This window comes from Aythya fuligula, chromosome 3, assembly GCF_009819795.1.
Source record: "Aythya fuligula isolate bAytFul2 chromosome 3, bAytFul2.pri, whole genome shotgun sequence".
Classification (NCBI taxonomy): Eukaryota; Metazoa; Chordata; class Aves; order Anseriformes; family Anatidae; genus Aythya; species Aythya fuligula.
The window spans coordinates 112177441-112195919 of NC_045561.1; the positions used below are offsets into that span (position 1 = coordinate 112177441).

The following is an 18479-nucleotide window of genomic DNA, read 5'->3' on the forward strand; positions in this document are numbered from 1 at the left end:
TCTGCAGATATCTCTTACAAGGCTTTCTTCCTTTTGATCCATTTTTCTCTCCAAATAGAACATGTAGGGAGCAGCCTGGTGCATGCGATGCTTTCCACTGTGCCCTTTGGAGACAAAAAGCCACATCAAGCAAGAGATTTATGAGTTCCTGGCAATAGATGCTTCGTATTCTGTTATTACATTTAAGATGATGAAAGAAGAACAACTAACTTTCATGACTATGAAAGCAGAAGGAAAAGTGCCTGTGGATAGATCAAGCACATGCATCATTGGCTAGAAATTAAGGTGTTTGTAGCTTCAAATCCTGATTTGAAAAGTTCAAGATAGAAGAAAAATATCTGAGTAAAAGATGTGAAGCAGTTTGTAAGATTTTAACTTAGATACACCCAGGAGAATAAATCCACAGGTAACATTATGATTCATTAACTACCCCTAATTAGGCTCCTAAATTTAAGTAGACAGAATCTCCCCTGGAGGGTTTCAAGGCACCCACCTTTCACTGTTGTGACTATACAGGGAACTTAGGAATGTAGCTTCTTTAAGGAGGACTTCTTTAGGGCACACATATGTTGAATGCCCAAATGAGGTGAACTAGTTCTTTTGATAAGATTATTGCATTTCTGGAAATAGGAGAAAACAGGGGGGGAGGTGTCTTGCAAGTCATGTGCAAGAGAAGGGAGAAACCTGGAGGGAGCAGTGCCTGTGCGTGTCTCTACGCCATGAAGAGCCTCAGTCAGATGTGCCCTGTGGTACATTAATCTCCTAAAACCTCTCACATACATCACAGACACATCACAGTCCCAGCTGACTGCAGGAGAATCCACTGGGAGAAACGATGAGATAGAGATATTTTTTTTTGTGGGGGCTTTATTTTCTGGAGCAGAAATGCTTTCACTTCTGAAGTCACTTCTCTGATCTCAGCTGCGTGAGAAAAGGATGAACGTCTTTTCTGTAGAAAGCAAACAAGATAAGAGGTTGTCTGCCTTGTATTTATACCATTATTGCACAACCTTTCTGTAGTGAGCTGCTGTCAGAAGATGCAGCAAAGAGCAAAGTGACTGGGCTGCCTCAGGAGTGGTCTTGGCAGAGATCTCCAAAGGTTTATATGAGCTGTGCCAGGCATCCCAGCTTGTACCGTTTCTCACCAGCCCCAAAATCACTAGAACAGACATGGATTTCTGCTTTGGGCAGTGTCTGAGGGGAGGGGCAGGGGAGGAGGGCCCTGGTGCAGGCTTTGGGCTCGGAGAGGTGTGTGTGGGTTGGTTATGGCAGGGCTATTTTCCAAGACAGTCTCACTTGATTTCCACGTGGTGCTTGGAAGTGGACTTACTGTAATTGGCATGAGTCATTTCCTTGTTATCGGTGGTTTGGAACCACCATGCTCAGAGAGCATGCCTGCAGTAGGCTGAGTAACTCCCTCTTTCTCTGGGATGTTGCATTCAGTTTCAGGATTACAGCCCATACCAGTGCTGGCTGAAAAATCTCCCTTTTTAAAGTGAATGAAGGAGAGGGAAAGGTCTTGAGTACTTATGTTTGATAAATATCTGCTTTTTTATTTTTTTTCTTTTTTTTTTTTTTTTTTTTTTTTTTTTTTTCGGTGGGGGGGGGGAAGGGGACTGAGGGTTTTACATGGCAATGTGTTGATCAAATTCCAACTTTTAGGCGTATGTTCTGCTGCACAAAGCACCCTTCACATCTCCTGCTGTCTCCTGTGTCACTTTACACTTTTTGTGTAAACTGTACCATACTTTAAATGTGATATAGGCTGCCCAAAGGTATAATATGGCTTTGCAGCCAAGGCATGGAGCTGATGTCCAGTGCACTCAGCCTGTCTTATGGGAGTGCCCATGTAGCCACTCATGGAGACATTTGAGAACTGTGCGATCTGATGGTCTCCCATCTAGTATTACAGCTATACCTGACCAAAAAGCAACAGTTCCCCTGTCAGATGAAGGGGAAATGTCTGATCATGGAGCAGGATTTAAAGGTAAGCTTTGGATGTCTGATGTGACAGAGGAGACTATGACAAAATGAAAACTCTTGCCACATGATGCTAACACTTGAATGGGCTATGAGTGGCCACAGACAGCTGGAAGAAATTTCAACCTGCACCTTGGCTATTCCTGAGACCCTTGGGAAGGAGACAGAGGGTTAGGCTATGCCTTAATTTAATTTTGTTGATCAAATTAGCATCTTCAATTCCCATGTTCCACTCTACATAGCGGTGTTACTTTTGTCATCAGGCTCAGAGTGTTTTCATATATGTGAATTTTCCTTTTTGCTCTGTGATTATATTGTGATGCAGTCAAAATCCACTATTTTAATATAAATTGTTGACTGATTGCGTAGTGAATTCAGGTTTTACAGCACATAAAACACTTCCGGTTCTGCAATTTTAGAGAGGCATGTACCTTATATATGTGCTAAAGAATTGCTTTATTTTAGAAGTTCAGAAACATGAATGATCCCATTTCTGGACAGATGCTGTTTACTTTCAAGTCTCAAACAACAACCACTTAGAGCTCCTAGCTCTAAAAACCTACAATGGTTTGTACTGGGTGTTTACTCACAGTATTTTTTTTTTTTTTTTAATTTTATAAATATGTTGAGTGTCAACAGTTCCTGGCCCCAACCTGCCCGGATAAAAGGTTTGCTTGTAATTTTCAGTGGTGAGGGAATCATGTTTTGTTCAAACTGCACACTGCTTCAGTCATTCACAGCAGGATTTACTGAAGGTCCTGCAGATCTGCTTTAATTTTACTGAGCTCATGGACTGGAAATGCACAAGTGGAGGACTGAAGAATGACAAAGCCCCCGTCTGTATGTTTTTAAGAGTGAGCTTTCACTGATCTCCCCTCCAGTTGACTGACTTGTGTATATAATGGAGGTCAGGGAGTGGAAGTCTTTAAACGTGTTTAGGCCCAGATCAAACATCAGGAAACACCAAATGATGAAATTATCAGAGTTTAAGTGAGGCTGGACTACAGGGAGTTTGAATTAGTTTCCTTTCTTTGGCACAGATTCCTTCCATGAGATTGGACAAATTATTTTGATATTTAAACACTTTCAAAACTGTCCCTAAGCCAGTTCCCCATCTGCAAAATCTGGGGCTATAACAGTTAAATGTTTTGTTTAGGGGAATAATATATGCACTTCAATTGAAACACTCAGCAGCATATTGGAGTAGAGTTCCTGAGAAAGAGCCATATTCCTCTTCGAAATAATCCCATGTGGCAAGGAGCCGAACCCCCAGAACTGGAGTGTTTAAAACTAGACAGACCAACATAGTAGACAAAATACAGCAAACCATCTTGGTTTACAAAGAGGCGAGGTGTTGGCTGGCATTTTCCATCTCTTAGCACTGCAATTCATAATTTTGCTGCTTGTAGGCATAGCAACTCTGTTTCCTGGCCACACAAGAGAGTGCTTGTGTGAAAATCCCAGCAGAAGTAGGCTCCACCATGTACAAATAAGGATGCTGTCAGCAGCAGCAGCACGTGCCTCTTCACGCTGTCCTGCCAGTTGCCTGTACTCAAGTCTGATGGGTCTGCTGTACCAGCCAGAGCATGCTTTGGCTTTGATTTTCATTTGCTGCCGCTTCTGCAGGGGGAAGGTGGCAGACAGTGGTGGTGAGGATGTGTTGTGGGGTTGGTACCACTAATTCATCGTAAATGGGTGATGCAAATCTGGGTTTGGGAACTGGAATAAATTATTGCCAGCACGATGTTGATTCAGACAGATGAGCAGTCTTCCAGTAGGAGCAGTGGGAGCAAGGAGCCTGAACTACTTTTAAAACAGACACAGAGGGATGATATAAAGATTGTAAGCCCCACTCAGCTGCCTGGGCCACGTTATCTGAGAATTTCATCATTTGGATAAATGCCCACGTCTCAACGCTGATTGCTACCCTTTGAAAGACTGAAGATCCCCAGAAGTCCCCCAAGCATCTCCCCTCTTCCAACTCATCCCAACTCATTTCTCATCCATATTTCAAGGTGCAAGGCTCCTGACTATCGGACGTGTTAGCATTTTGATTGAGGGCCCTGTTTCATTCCCACTTGTCCTCATATTTCACTTGTTCTGCTGACTGAGTTGTGTTAACTTCTCTGCTTGATTGAATGGAGCAGGCTGGGTGCCAGCCCTTCCCTGCCAGGATTTCTGTGCTTAATGCTGAGATAAGACTAAAATCCCAGGTACTTTTTTTCTGGTGGGTTTAATTACAAATAACTTTTCTTGACACCTTGCTTCAGTTCATGCCATGCTTAATGTCAGATGTACTCCTCTCTGGAGAATTTAAGGAGGGTATTTCAAAGGAACCAGATGTTTAATCTTTCTTGTGGAGTTGGCTGCCACACAGAAGCTAACTGGAAATTGTGAGGTGTTTTGCACTTGAAAAAGCCTTTCCATTTTACTTTCTAAATCAAGCTATCTAAGCTGTGTATGGGTTTAGTGTCGTATAAACTAGAAAAAGAACAGACTTGCCGTGTACTGTCACTCTATTTACTCTTTGCCAAGGTAGTCTTGTCCTGGCAAAATGTCCTCAAGATGTTTATGGAGTCCACAGAGAAAAATGGTACCTTCAAATGAAAAAGTCCTAAGTTCATCTGCTGTAGACATCCTGTTTTGCACTAAGTTGCTTCCAGATCTTTAAAGGGGTTTAGTTGCTGAGATGAAGACAAGAACTGCCTAGGGTTTTTAAAAGTACCAAAGCACATGCTAATCACAGATGTTAAATGTCTGCCTGCTTTTGGGAATCTCTCTACATAGCCACCTGCATTTTTAGACACCAAATGCCCACTTGGTGTTGTTCTTTATGCCTTACGTTCTCAGCCATCCCCAAAGGATGAAAGCACAACCATAGCCCATTAAGGTGCTGTGACACTTTGTGAGTGAATCCCTCCGAATACATCTCCATCTCCACCCTTCCTTGGGATGCCGCTGACTTGTTGCTGTGTGATTTATGATGCTTTGTTTTACTCTCTCTCTTCTTGTGGTCCTGCAGGTAGCATTTATAGTGTCTGTGGCACAGCTGCCAAAAGAAAAGATGTAGTTCAATTTCCTAAGTGTGCTTAGGAGAAGATTTATTATTATTTTTTTTTCCCGTTTGGCTTGAAGTAGCTGGTGGTGCCACCTGTTCAAAGAAAGACATGGCTCCACCCAGCCTGTGTTCTGCCCTAGAGATGGACATGAATACTGGGAGGTGAAAATGGATGTTTATGATTAAAAGGCAGTCTGAAATGTGAAAGACTAGCTCAAAATATGCTAAAAATGTGTCTCTGTGTTTCTTTTGCCTCATTTTCTTCATCAGACATATATCAACAGCTTACCTGGGTTGCAATTTGGAAGAAGGGTGTTTAAGGGCATATTGACTTGAGTCCTTTAGATGCCTTTCAGGTCCTCAGCCTGAGATGCAGCAAAAAAAAATATTTTTTTTTCTTTTTATTTCTGGAGGATGCTGAGCCCTCTGAATATCAGGTTTCCCTTTGGTGTCTCAAATTAGTCACCCAGAATTGTGATTCTCCCTGGTTGTGTGGATGGTCTCTGTTCTACCCACCTCCTCCCCAGACTTTCTGATATTTCTCTGGCACAGGTATCCCCCTTGCTTCTGTTTAGTTCTTAGCAGGGGATATGTTTCATTTGCTGCCTTCCCATCAGAAGACAGTTGCCAATTCTGGTTTCACTAGAAACTGCTGTGCCAGCTTTTTGCTATTCAGGAGCTGTAGGTTTTTTATGTCTGTTTCCTGACCTAGCATGACTCTACTAATAATGTGAGAACTTCAATGCTGATATCTTGGCAGCCTCATACAGGTCAGTCAGTAAATATAGTTACAATTCTCTTTGCCTCAGCAAAGACAGTAAGTCAAACACAATGTAAACAAGGCGGTTGGATTGCTTCCCCCACCAGTAATATTTGTAGTTATGCAGGCAAATTTAGTGGGCACGATTAAATCTCATGCTCCAGCTTTGCAGCTGATTAGCTGCAGGGGGCAGGCAGGAATTTCCTTTCTGTTCCAGGGCTGCACGCTTTCCAAGTCCTCCTCCGAGCCTTTGCCAAGGATCTCAAAGTGCTTTACTTCTTTAATTATGCTACATCACACCCCTGTGAAGAGTGTAGATGAGAGAATGATCTGCAACAGAGCAGTGGGGAAACTGAGGCACCAGGAGGTGGCAGCCAGCTTGGGACATGAGAGGTGGTGGCCATTAGACTTGGAGGAAGGAGAACTGAGCATCCCAGCAGCAGCCCTCCCTTGGGGTTTCTGTAGGTCTAATGAACTTGCACCTCATTCTCAGCAGTCTGTGTCTTTAACACAGTAAAGTCGTGGCTCTCTGAAGGGACAAAGTGGTGCTTTGATGTATGTGTTAGAGTACAGTCAGTGGAGGAGAACATGTATTTCTCCTCTGGAAATTTAAATTTATTTATTTTGTCCTTCATTGCTCTACTTCTCTGATTTCTGAGCTGAACGACCCGTCTATGTGTTTTTTCTCTTTGTATGGAAAGGCGCTTTTATCGGAAATAGCCTCAGGCGTTGGCCTCGGCTGAGGCAGAGAACTGGTTCAGCTCCACAGGTGACATGCTTCAGTGTCTCCACAGGGCTTGATCAGTGAATTTACGGTGTGGATTCACTTTCAGTGGGTGTACACTGGTGTAGTCACACCGGCTTTGATTGCTTTGCTTGGAGGTACAGCTGAAGAGCTGGCCTTGCAACATCGAGGAGGGGAAAATAGTCTTACTGAGGCATGCTTTGGTTCAATGTAAAGGCCAAAGATGCTCAGACACAGCTCTTGTAGACATATCAACCTACCTTACCTGTGTATTGGATGAAAAATGAAGCCAAAGGGTTTAGCTGAGCCTTCACCCTCTTCCTCGGGGTGGCAGGAATAGAGGGGTCCTTCCCAGCTTAGCTGATGCCTAAAGCCCAATGAGGAGTATTTTCAACCCCACAGGGTGGGGAGGATTTCTTATAGGCAGGGTTTCTTATTCTGTGGTGGATGTTTTAAGCTTTATGCATTTTTGTGGATAGCATCTTCCAAAGGTTGGTTTTGGGATTCCAAAGTGGACAGAAATATCTGCTGTGCAGTTCTGAGCCAGCAACCTGATGGCTGGGGAGAGGCAGGGATTCAGGCATACCAGACAGTCCCTCCCCTTTGCTATGGGCTCCCTGCCCAACCCTACACCATAGTAGGAATGGGGCTGTCCAGCTGGAGGACTCCAAACCTCAGGGCTGAGACCAAAGACCAGCTTACCAGGCATTTCAGTGCCTTAGATGGGTGTCTAAATAAGCTGTTTGAATCTGACCCTTTGTCTAGTCTCAACCCTTAATTATAAGTAAACAATATCTTATTCACTTTATAGTTTCTAGCATTTTCCCATTGAATGTCTCTGTGCTGGCATTTGGAGAGCATTCATCAAGTGGTAAATGAGTGTCTGTTTGGTCTGCACATAGTATAATTAAGTATCAGCTGAGCCCATAGCATAATGTGATAATTCTCATCCTGACCAGCTGAAATAACTCGCTCTAACAACTGTGCTTTTCTTACTCTTCTCTTTCAGTTCCCAGGAAGCTTCTGCATGAAACCCAGCCAGGACCAACCAATTACCAAGGATTTCAGAAGCCACATTTTCCACTGTGGCCAAGGGTGTTTGATCCCAATGTTATAGGGGACGGCGTGTTCCTTTCTGATGTCTCTCCTTCCAATATAGGACGTGCTCTCCCAGGTAGCTATAACTATTGCAATGCTGTCTCAAACCTAACTGTGATGTGGTAGCCGTTCCCTTCCATCTCCCCTTACAGACGCTATATACATTACCTGGGTTTCTATATTGTACCCTATATGTCAAAATAGGGTACATATATGTCTATATGTCAAAGTCACAAAGAGAGGTTTCGAGGCACGACCACCTACTGACTAAAGTGAACTGTGAAACTCACTCTGGGTTTCTTGAAGTAGCAGTAATGGCCATGCATGTCAAAACTCATCACAGAAATTCTTTGCAGACCCGTCTAACACAGTGGCAAATCAAAACCAGGGCGGACATAGCAGGAGATCTGCCTCAGAGGGGACAGAGAAGCATTCAGCTGAGCTTTGAAATATGATGCTATTTTCATAAAATGCAAAGCGAAGATATATGAATGAAGTCAAATCTTTGCTATCTAGGGACAGGTGAGTAGGAGGAAGGGATGGTGTAGGAATAAAGGAAGAGCACAGGTGAGCATTTACTGGGTTAGGCAGTGTTTTTGCATTATGTTTCCCAACATGCTGGAGACGGTGATGACATTACTTCTGAAATTCCCACCCTGTGCTCCCAGAGCTTTAGGGAGTATATGGACAGAGCTACCTTGTCTTTGTCTGCAGTCTTGGTAAAGTTAACCCACAGCCTGGATAATCAATCTGCAGGTAACTAAAAGTCAGCAAGAACAGATTTGTCAGTTTAGAGGATTTACTGAAAATTTGTCAAGGAGAAGAATTTTAGGTCAGACTGAAATAAATGTTGTGACCCTGATGATTCTTTTAAATGCACAAAAAAGTGCTGAACTCATTTTCATTCATCTAAACATTTCACTTCTAGAAATGACACCTTTTTATTTAGCTTTCTTATTGTTTATTCATTCATTTTGAAAATACACACAACTTTTCAAACAAAGATGTCATCTTGAAATTAAAAGCTGTAAGACCGTTTCAAAAATAGCAAAAACAATATTTGGACATTTCTGCAATCTCCTTTCCTGTTTTATTTCTTTTGTTAAAACTATTTGCTAAAGTCTGCCTGATATCATGGATAACCTCTGCTATGCTTAAGTTGTGTCACTGGCCAAATTTACTGCTAGCTGCAATAATTTCATTCAACTTCGGTGTAAAGTCACTGGGAAACTGCTTGAATGAGTGGAAACAGCTGGGAAAGGGTGAACATGGTGAAGAGAAAACCAGGGAGGGATTAGATGAAGACAAAGTCTGCAAAGCTAGCAAAGAAAAAGAGGTTCCTTTTAGTACGATCCTGGATTAAATGACACAGGGAACTGCGTAGCATAGCAACACATGACCCTTATGAAATTATGTTTGTTTGTTTTTTTTTTTCCCCTCCTGCATAACCCCAGTCATTTTCTGTCTTCCCTGTCTGTGCTTGTACAGTCCTGCAGATGACAGAACCAGTTCTGTGGTTTTGTGGTGTTCTTTGCCAGAGTATAGTGTATGCAGATGAGTATTAATTTAAAAACTTGTTTGATTGCATCTGTTCTTTGGATGTGTCAGAGAAAAAAAAAAAAAGATTCTTCTTACATTTCACATAAGAGGAGTTATGCATTAGTCTCTCCTAAAAGACACCATTTTTGCACAGCTTGGTTTCCAAGGGATGTCCAAACCCAGGCAGAAGTGGTGCCCATCTCAGTCTTTCCTGGCTGATCTAGTACCTGAACATGGAGAAGCCCCTACAGGTAGTATAATTTAAACCTTAGTCCTAGTGAGATCCTGTGAATGCATTGGCAGTGAGGGGAAGGTAGATTGTCACTAACCCAGAGCTGGACAAGTGAGAGAACATGATGCAGAGGTCCCAGGTTCATATCCTACCAGCTAATCTACATTAGCTGGACTTCAGTGCTGTGTTGTAGAAACCTCTCAAAGACCTCATAGGAACCTGGAGCCACCTAACTCAGTGGTCCTCTTTAGGATCAGATGTATAGTTAGTAGATCATCTGATGATTCTCTTCCTTTTCATTGATTGTAAAGGGATTTTAGATTAATTAGTTCAGAGCTAGACCTCAGCATGTCGACATCCTGGGCAGGATACAGTTGCTTCCACATATATATCTCATTTGAGATGACCTGGGATGTTCACCTGGCTTCTGGATGCTGCTCTAAAAGGGTGAGAGTTTTCCCTACATCTCTTCTCATATCTGGCAGCATTGCATGGATGTCCTTCTAACCCTGAGGTTTCTTAGATGTCTGTGTATGGGCAAATAACATCAAGCTTTAAGTATCAGCCATGGCGAGAGCTGAATCACTCTTAAGGTCTGTCAACTAACAGCAGGATTCAATTGCCTCAGTTTAGATACATAGTGCTATGTGATATGCTTTGAAGTATGCAGGACATCTTCAGGAGAGTAGTGGTTCAGTTTGTGGACATGAAAAATTTACCCTTCTTTCAGTGGATTTCTTTGCAGGAACAGTAGTTGAGAAAAACTCAACCAGTTGTACAGATGTGGATTTACTGGGTAAAGAGAATAAAAAGAAAGATTAGAGATCATGTTAATATTTCTGGTGCTTACATCTGAATTAAAATATTTTCCAAGGCTTTCCTGTTAATTTCCTGCTGGCTGTGCCTTTACCCCTCTGTGCCCCAGTGGCTCCATTGCATAACTAGTCTGCAGCAATCACTGTTCTTCCAGAGCAAGAAGCTCTTTGGATATTTTTCTCTTTTGCATTTGCCAGCCATGCACCCACATTTGAAAACTTTGCTCGGGGGCCAGTCATTAACACCTTGGTAGCTTGTAAAGTGTGGCTTTCCCAAGGCCATGCAGCTTTTCAGTGGCAGAGATACAACTGTGACCACATTCCTTGGGGCTGATCCCTTACAGCTTCACCTGGACATCCATTCCCACTGCTTCTCCTGTGAGGCAGATTAGGACTTGACACTACTGCATGCATGTTCGTGCACTCAGTGCCTCTCCACCCAGTATTACCTGTTCTCTTTGACAGCCCTCGATTTCTGTCATTGCTTCCCTGGGCTGTGCCTCTTCACAGTGCACACAGCGCGAGGGTGAAGGTGATGTCTCATTTTGGCAGGTTTTCAGGGAACAGAGGCAGATGAGGTGAGCACAGACCACCTCATGTTGTGGCTGTGGTCAGAGTGCCTTTTCTTGCATGGCACTGGTTGTATTGTAGGAGATGGACCCGGCAGTTTCCTGAATTTAATACCTGCAGGTAAATGGGAGCCAGGTGCAAGTCTGTGATTTTACCTTGTGCTGCTTGGAACCAGACACATGGGGAAAGGAGCCTGGAAATCTGTAACAGCTACTGTTAAACAGTCACATGGATGATGGAACTGGGTCCTGTGCACTGACTTTTTTTTGTGTGTTTAAAACAATTAGTGTTTTATAACTGGTGGGGGTGTCTGCCAGCAGATCAAGGTGCAGGGAGTACTCAGCAGTGAGCTGATAAGGTCTGAAAGGGTCGCTTTGAGCCTCCTGGAATTAGCTGTATTCTTAGCTCCAGTCTTCAACAAATAAAATCAAATCATAAACCCAAGTTCACTCACCTCTCCGAAGGGGAAATGATGTCTGGGTGAAACACAATGCAAGCAGGCTTCTGAAGGAAGTCATAAACTCAAATCTGCCCTTCCCTGAAAAAGCTGGAGAAAAAGTGCGTCTGTTTGCCAGGTGTGGATGGATCGCTGCAGCGTGACACTGGCGGAGGGTTGCCAACTCTGCCGGTGTTTTCTGAGCCAGTGTGCTGGCTTATAACAAGCTTAGCTGATAAAGGCCCCTTTGATTTACATAAGAGAAAAGAAACCTGATTACATATTTGCTGTAACGTAGGTGGGTGTGTTTAAGTGGTGACATGAAAGAGCAGGAGACGGGGGAGAGAAGATGCTGTCTGGATGCAGACAGGGCATGGACTCAACTGAAGGTAACTGCAAAGGTTTAGTTGACCCCCAAAAGAGGAGCAAATTTGGGTGGCTTGCTGCTGAGCAGCTCTGGATTTCTGAATGCAGATGCTGACCTTGTGAGGCTAGGGCAGGACAGCGCTGGTACACTTGCCTGGTTCCTCATTCCCTTTCTGTTTCAAAAGCAGAGAAGAAGAAAGGGAGATCGGCCACGTTCTACCCTCTGGACAACACCCCCTTCCTGCTTCCTGTGGATGAGACACAACCGCCGGTATTCACCAGCAGCATGGAGCCCGTGGGCGTTAGCACAGAGATGGCACTGCTCAGCAACATCCTAGCAGCATACGCCTTCATCACAGGTAGGTCTGGTGGCCACCACCTCTCTGGGCTCTTTGTAGACCCTCAAACAAGCCTATGTTTCATAGCCACCTAGGGCTAAATCTGCTTCTTTGAACTGTTGGTGTTTTTCATTCATCTCTCAGCAAATTCTCCCTTGAAAGACCTGACGAGGGCAGCTCTAGCTGACAGTATACAAGAGGGTTTATTGTGCTCTGCGCTTCCCTGGATTTGCTCTCATCTGAAGTTGAATACAATGCAATCTTACATGCTGTATTATTCCTAATGCTCCATTTTCCTGGAGATCAAAGCCTGGCACATTAGGAAGGCAAGCTTGTTGTCCTGTAATTTGGAAAATAAGCAACACTCAGATCATTACCCTGCTTAAGAGAATTTGGCTTATCTTCAGTAGAAGTGTGAAGATGAAGTAGCTTGAGAGTCTGCTTAATTGTATATTTAAATGTAGTTTAGAGCAAGATTTCCTTGGATCACAGTTTATCTTTCACCCACATGCAGCTTTCAAGTAGCAGAGGAACCATCTGCCTTTAAGATTGGTGTTAAAAAGTTGCTCTTGAGATAGAGACTGTGTGCTCTGTTCATTGCTTGGGGTCAGTACCACTGATAGCAAAAAGTCCAGCAAAGGCAGGAGACGTAGTGCAAATGTTTTCCATCTTGTGAGGTGCCTTGTCAAAGTAGAGGTTGACTACAGAGTTGGATAAGCCATGCCCAGAATAGGAGGAGCACTGTCTGGGTAACATCAGATGCACTAATTCAACACATTTTAGGGCAAACTACTGCTTTCCACAGAAGGAAGTTTCTTATGGGATTGCAGATTGTTCTCCATTTGAATGAAATATTTGTATGCACCTTGTTAGTAATACTAACGTGTTGCTCTTTCACTGCACACTGTTAATAATTCTGTGTACTGCAACTGGTCTGCTCACAGTTAGGCTGGGGTCTATATAACTAAAACTCCTGTATTCACGAGCAACAATTATTCATGTCTTTGTGCCATTCAGCCTTGCCGATTCACTAAATACTAATGCATTCTTGGTGCAATGCTCTTGGTTTTGCTGAGATACCACCATGCTGCTACAGACAAGTATTTGGATTTGAAACAACTAACTAGAGCTTTGCATTTTGGAATCACTGAGTAGCTTAAGAAGAGTTTTTCTGCACGCTTAGTGGACAGTCCTTCTAAAAGGACCACGAATAGTGAATGCAAAGTTCTGACTTTCTAGTCATTGAATGGTGGCATTGGGTCCTGTTTTTTCATGACACCTTGAAGAAGCAGGCAGATTAAGTGGAAGTAGTAATGTTCTTCACAAAAGATGGCTGAAAGGGATATATTTTCATTGTATGGACTTCCCTAAGGAAAGATTAGGAAAAGCAAACATTAAATGAATCTTCTATGTATCACACTTCTCCCCTCTTTTACCTACATCTGCCATTTTTGACACGAAAAAAATACCTTCATTCCCAACTTTACTATAAAATAAAATCCTGTTAACATTATTTTCCTCATCTGAATGGTAATGGGTAGCAGAAGGTTGTAGGATTTATGGTAGGGGCCAGTTGGTACTAGGATTCAGGACTGCTGACTATGCCCCAAGGACTTAGCTTCCATTTACCACAGCAGAACTCTTTGACTCTGCATTCCTTTTATGGGGCACAAGGCCTCAATTCATCCCCTTCCCAGGGTGTCACTCTTGGCAGGAGCCTCTAAAACTTACTCCAGCACCAGTAATAAATAATGACAGCTTTAACTGTCATGTTGCTGTGGAACTTGCTTGTCCTCTCACAATGTGGTCTCCTTGTGATGTGTTTGGATTCACTGGATGTCAAATAGGCAAAACCGACACCTCACAACTTTGGTTTACAGTGAGGAGTTGAGGAGCTTGTTGCACCATGACTGTTAGTTGAATTTTGATCTCAATGGTATGGATGTTCAGTTTGTTATTTATCACAAAAATAATTGATGGCTGCCCTGTGGATTGAAACAGCAGATGTCCTAAACCATCTTTATTTGCTACATGTAATTTAGCTCTTTGATTTTAGCAGAGAGGATAGAATTGGCATGATTTATTTTGATATATGTGAGAATGTGGAGGTTTTAGATTATATTTTCAAAGACAAGCTGTGTCACAGGGCACAAATGTCATTTGCATAAAACTAAAGCACTGCAAAGCCACCCCCGTTCATCCTGCAGACATTGAGCAGCAAAATAGTTGGAAATTTTCATGCTTCCCTGAGTTTTGAGCCCTGAAGTAAGCTTAAGCCACAGCAACTGTTGATGTTCATAGAGGAGCCACAGAAGTGTCTCAGGAGAGGCAGGGTGCCGGACAGCCAGGAAGACTTTGGTTCTGCTTCACACAATTTTCACCACTCTTAACCACAGCTTCTGTGCCATAGGGAGACATTAATGCAAGAACTGCAATGTTTCCTGACACTAAAAACGTCCCTCAGGTACACTTTGCAAACTGAAATTGCTGTATTCAGGTTTTGCTTGTGCTGGTGAGTTGGCTCAAAACAGGACTTCGCAAGAGTAAACTGTAAAAGGCAGAGGTGATATATAAAGAAAATTTTTGGTTTTGGTACAGGGGATGCTGTAAACCCTCAAATCCACTCCAGGAAAAGGCAGTTACGGGCACTTGGTATTGCATGGGTCAAGAGTAAGGACAATCCACTCTATTACTTGTAAGGACAATCTATTATTTTCCTGCCTCCTGGCAGTGGGGTGTCTCTTGGCTTGGGGAGAATACCAAAATCATGTGCTCACTGGTGTTTACTTTTTCTTCACAAGATGATAAGTTTTGTTGAGAAGCTGCAATAAAGAGCTGCAGGCTCTGTCATTTGCACCATTGGTACATGCAGGGTCTTGCAATCCACAGAGGGGAAAAGTACCAATGCTAGTGAAATCTGTGCTCATTTCTATCATCTTTTTGGCTGAAGTTGTCGTATAAAAGTTGGGAACATTCCTATTGACAAACGAGGGTTGAAAAGTCACAGCACAGCAGGAAGCAAAGGCTCTTTGCAGGAGTGTTGGTTCTCACTGTCAATTCTGTTTGCAGCTATCACCATGGTTAGGAGTATCACAGCCAGTTTGGTGTTAGTCTTGTCCCAGCTTCAAGAACCTTGAACACAATTTCTCAGAAACAGGGAGAAAGAGTCAACAATATCTATGACAAGTGAATTTACAAGCTGATCAGACAAATATGTCTTGCTCAGAGTTCAGTCCTGCAAAAGGCTCAGGGATGCCCCTAATTTGAAAGCTGATTTTTGTTACAGAGTTAGGTTTTTAATTATATGCAATCCCTGCCTGTAAACCTCAGACCTGTTATTTGTCATGGACTTGATCCAAAACCTGTCTGAGTGCTTGGGAAGATTTCACCACTCTTGGTGACAGCTGGAACTGGCTCTGCAGTCACAGTCTGTCACCAAGACCAGAACCATCCCTTGTGATTACATAAATATTAAATGTCCCAATTGTATCAGAGCACTCCCAATGCCTTCCTTCGGACAGGTGACTTACTCCAGTTTTGTAGCCCCATTCAGATTGAAGTTGTTAGAGGGAAACCTACATAAATCCATGTTTTATTCTTCTTCCATAAGCAGAGAGCAATGCTGCCAAGTTATTAACAAGGAGCTTCCAAAAAACAACCCAGGGGAGATCATTCCAACTTCTGGACTGCTTGGCCTGAGCCTTATTAATAAGGGGCTCCTGGAGAGCTTTCTCTGTTCTACCAAGGGAGTTCAGCAGCCTGTGGGGCTAACTGCAAATTCCCTAGAAGATATTGCTCCTACTGTTCATCTGGCTATGCTTAATGCCGAACCTTTTATTGGGGCCCTCTCAAATTCTCCTCCCCACTGAGGTTTCTGAATGTATGAAGCCATCACAGGAAGCCAGCAGTGTTAATGCCTAGATTGGTTTTTATTTATTGAAACAATTTGTTATAATAGCAATAACAACCTTGGCCCGGGGCATTTCCTGGGGAATTAATGGCAGTCTGGGTTGATGCTCCCAGCAGATTGTTAGCCCTCAGGAAACAGGCTCCATAATTGCTGCTGGTTTGGTTGGAAAAACAAAATAAAATGTGTTTCTAATTTTTGGTCAGTTTGAGCACATAGAAAATGGTGGCTTTTGTATAAAGGGCTGTAAAGAGCATATATCTTTTGTCTGCATTGATTAAGTTCAGGCTTGAATCAATGACATTTTCATCAATGCTTTCAGTCCAGAAAGAGAAATACCAGGGAGGAGGGAAGGAAACGCCAACTAGAGAGATTGACAGCAACTGGGTCCTGCTAAAAGTTTAGGAGAAAAACATAGCTCTGAGCTGTCATCCACAGCTCAGGGGAAGGAAAAGCTGCTCTGGTCAAAATCCATGTGTTAAAGGGTGTAGTAGGGCACACACATACACACACTTGAATGCATACCAAAATTATGTTAACTCCTGCCACTGATATCCATACACTTTTAAAGAGTTTTTCATATACAGTAAGTGTTTTGAGGTGTCAGTGTTTGCATGATGAATCTGAGCCTCTCTTGAGTTTTTGGAAGATGCTGAGAATACATTTACTGAAAAAGTTTGCCCCTTTTTGGACTTAGCAAGGAGAACATGTATGGGGGGAGGTTCTCAAGATCACTAATCATCTGTCAGCCCCCCAAATTTAGGCTGTTGCTGACTTGGCTACTCCAACAGAGAAAAAGCACAGCCCCTGGTTTTTAGCTTAATTTGCTCTTTCTGCTGTGAAAAGAGAGATGTTGCTGTGCAAGTGGATTGTATGCATGATAAATGCCAAGACTGCAGTTGAACATAGGGTTACAGCTGAGTGAGGAAGTCCAGACAGTGTCTCAGATGTTGACAGAGTAGCTGTAGGAGCTCATAAATGCCAGTGGAGCCCAAAGATTCAATTACAGCCTCGCACTGCATGAAGGGCTATACACACAAGGACAAGCAGGGGATGAAAAATGGTTGCTTAAGTAGTAATTGAGGTGCAGTTTGCTCATGAGCTGGATACAGTAGCATGGAAAAAGGAGCGTGGAGGAGAATGGAAAAGCAGGACGTGGACAAAAATGGGAGAAGAGAAACCACATGTCTGTGTCTCAGGCTCAAATCTATGTTTTTTTTTATGAGTTGCTTTAAAAGAGCAAGCAGTGGAACTAATGCAACCAAATCAAGCCCATGTGTGTGCAGGAATGTGGTGTGCAGGAAAGTGTGCCTGGCATCTTGTCAGCCAGAGACAGAACAGAGGCAGACTGGACCAAGTGTCTTCCAGGACAAACAGAGCACTCCTGCTCATTTGTTCTTTGCTGCCTGGGTGTCCTTGGAGCCTTCCTTACACCTACTTGCAAGGGAAGCTGTGCAACTGCTGTCCTGACTTATACTGCAGATGGAGGTAAAAGCAGTATCAGTCATGGTTCTGCTTTTCCTGGGGTTGTCAAATGTCTGAAATTAAGACCACTTCTTTGGTGTTCACACTGTAGCAGATGGGCAATGGCTTTGCTACAGCACAAGCAGGGCTTAAGCTTTAATTTAATTTGAGTTCTGTCCCTTGAGTTCAGGGTTGCTGTTAACTTCATTGAAGCCAACATTTCACTTAGCCAGACTGCTACAAGAGCTGCCAGCACATCCTCTCATACCTTTCTGCTATATTCTCATTTACCTTCAGCTTTTTGCTGGCTCACTCTTGTCAAAATATTTTAGTTTAAAACCTCTGGTTTTGATCCCTTGCCGCTCGAACTATTGATGCATTTCCTTCCTCTTCTGCATTGCTGAATGCATCTTTTGCAGTTCTCTTTTCCTGCTTTTGTAGTCTCTATTCAGTCTCTTTTTCTCTCTCCACACCATCCACATGAGCCCCTCTAGCAAGTCTCAAGTTTTATTAGCCAGTTTTCAGGTTATCATGACATCTTCCTCTTCCTTAGTTTGTCAGTCATCTTTGGATGCTTTTGGTAGAAGAGAAATGCAGAGCACAAAGTCATCTCTTTCCTGTAACTGTTCCATGAGCATCTCCATACACTGAACCACACATTGCCCTGAACCACACACAAGCCAGTGTCCAGGTTCTGACCACAGAATCAGAATAATTTAGGTTGGATGGGGCCTCCAGAGGTCACCTGGTCCAAGCCCCTGCACAGAATGTAGTCAGCATTGAAGTTAGAGCAGGTTGCTCAGCATCTTGTCCTGTTGAGTTTTGAGTATCTCCAAATGTTTTCCAGTTCATCTTTCCTTAAGGAAATCAGTTTCTAAAAGCACAGTGTGGGGAGGTGAAGGTGGGGCCGAGCCTTTTAGTCACTGAGATCTTCCAGGGATGCAGTGTCAGTCTCTCAGCTGGGGGAACTGTTACAGCTCTGTCACCGAATTCAAAGGAGTAGGATTCATCTGAGGAGCTGACTCCATCCCTCAACTCAGGACTCCCAACAGACACAGCAGAGTAGAGCTGGTCTTGACACTTCTGCTTGGTTCATCTTCACCCATTCAGTCTATCTATAAACCCAGAATATGCTCAGATGATTCAGCCCAGGGGAATCACAGTAACAACA

At 43.2% G+C, this 18479-nt stretch overlaps 1 protein-coding gene across 3 annotated transcripts in view; it reads left to right on the forward strand.

Annotated features, from left to right (window-relative positions):
• The window catches only part of EVA1A (eva-1 homolog A, regulator of programmed cell death), a 199102-nt gene that overhangs the window by 178983 nt on the left and 1640 nt on the right, over nt 1-18479 (forward strand). For 2 of the 3 annotated variants that reach the window (XM_032183515.1, XM_032183517.1), the window contains 2 exons: nt 7553-7717; nt 11785-11958. In XM_032183515.1, the coding sequence (XP_032039406.1) occupies nt 7553-7717; nt 11785-11958 (339 nt within the window). The remainder of the gene's footprint in view (nt 1-7552; nt 7718-11784; nt 11959-18479) is intronic. The other variant, XM_032183516.1, reaches the window with a different exon arrangement.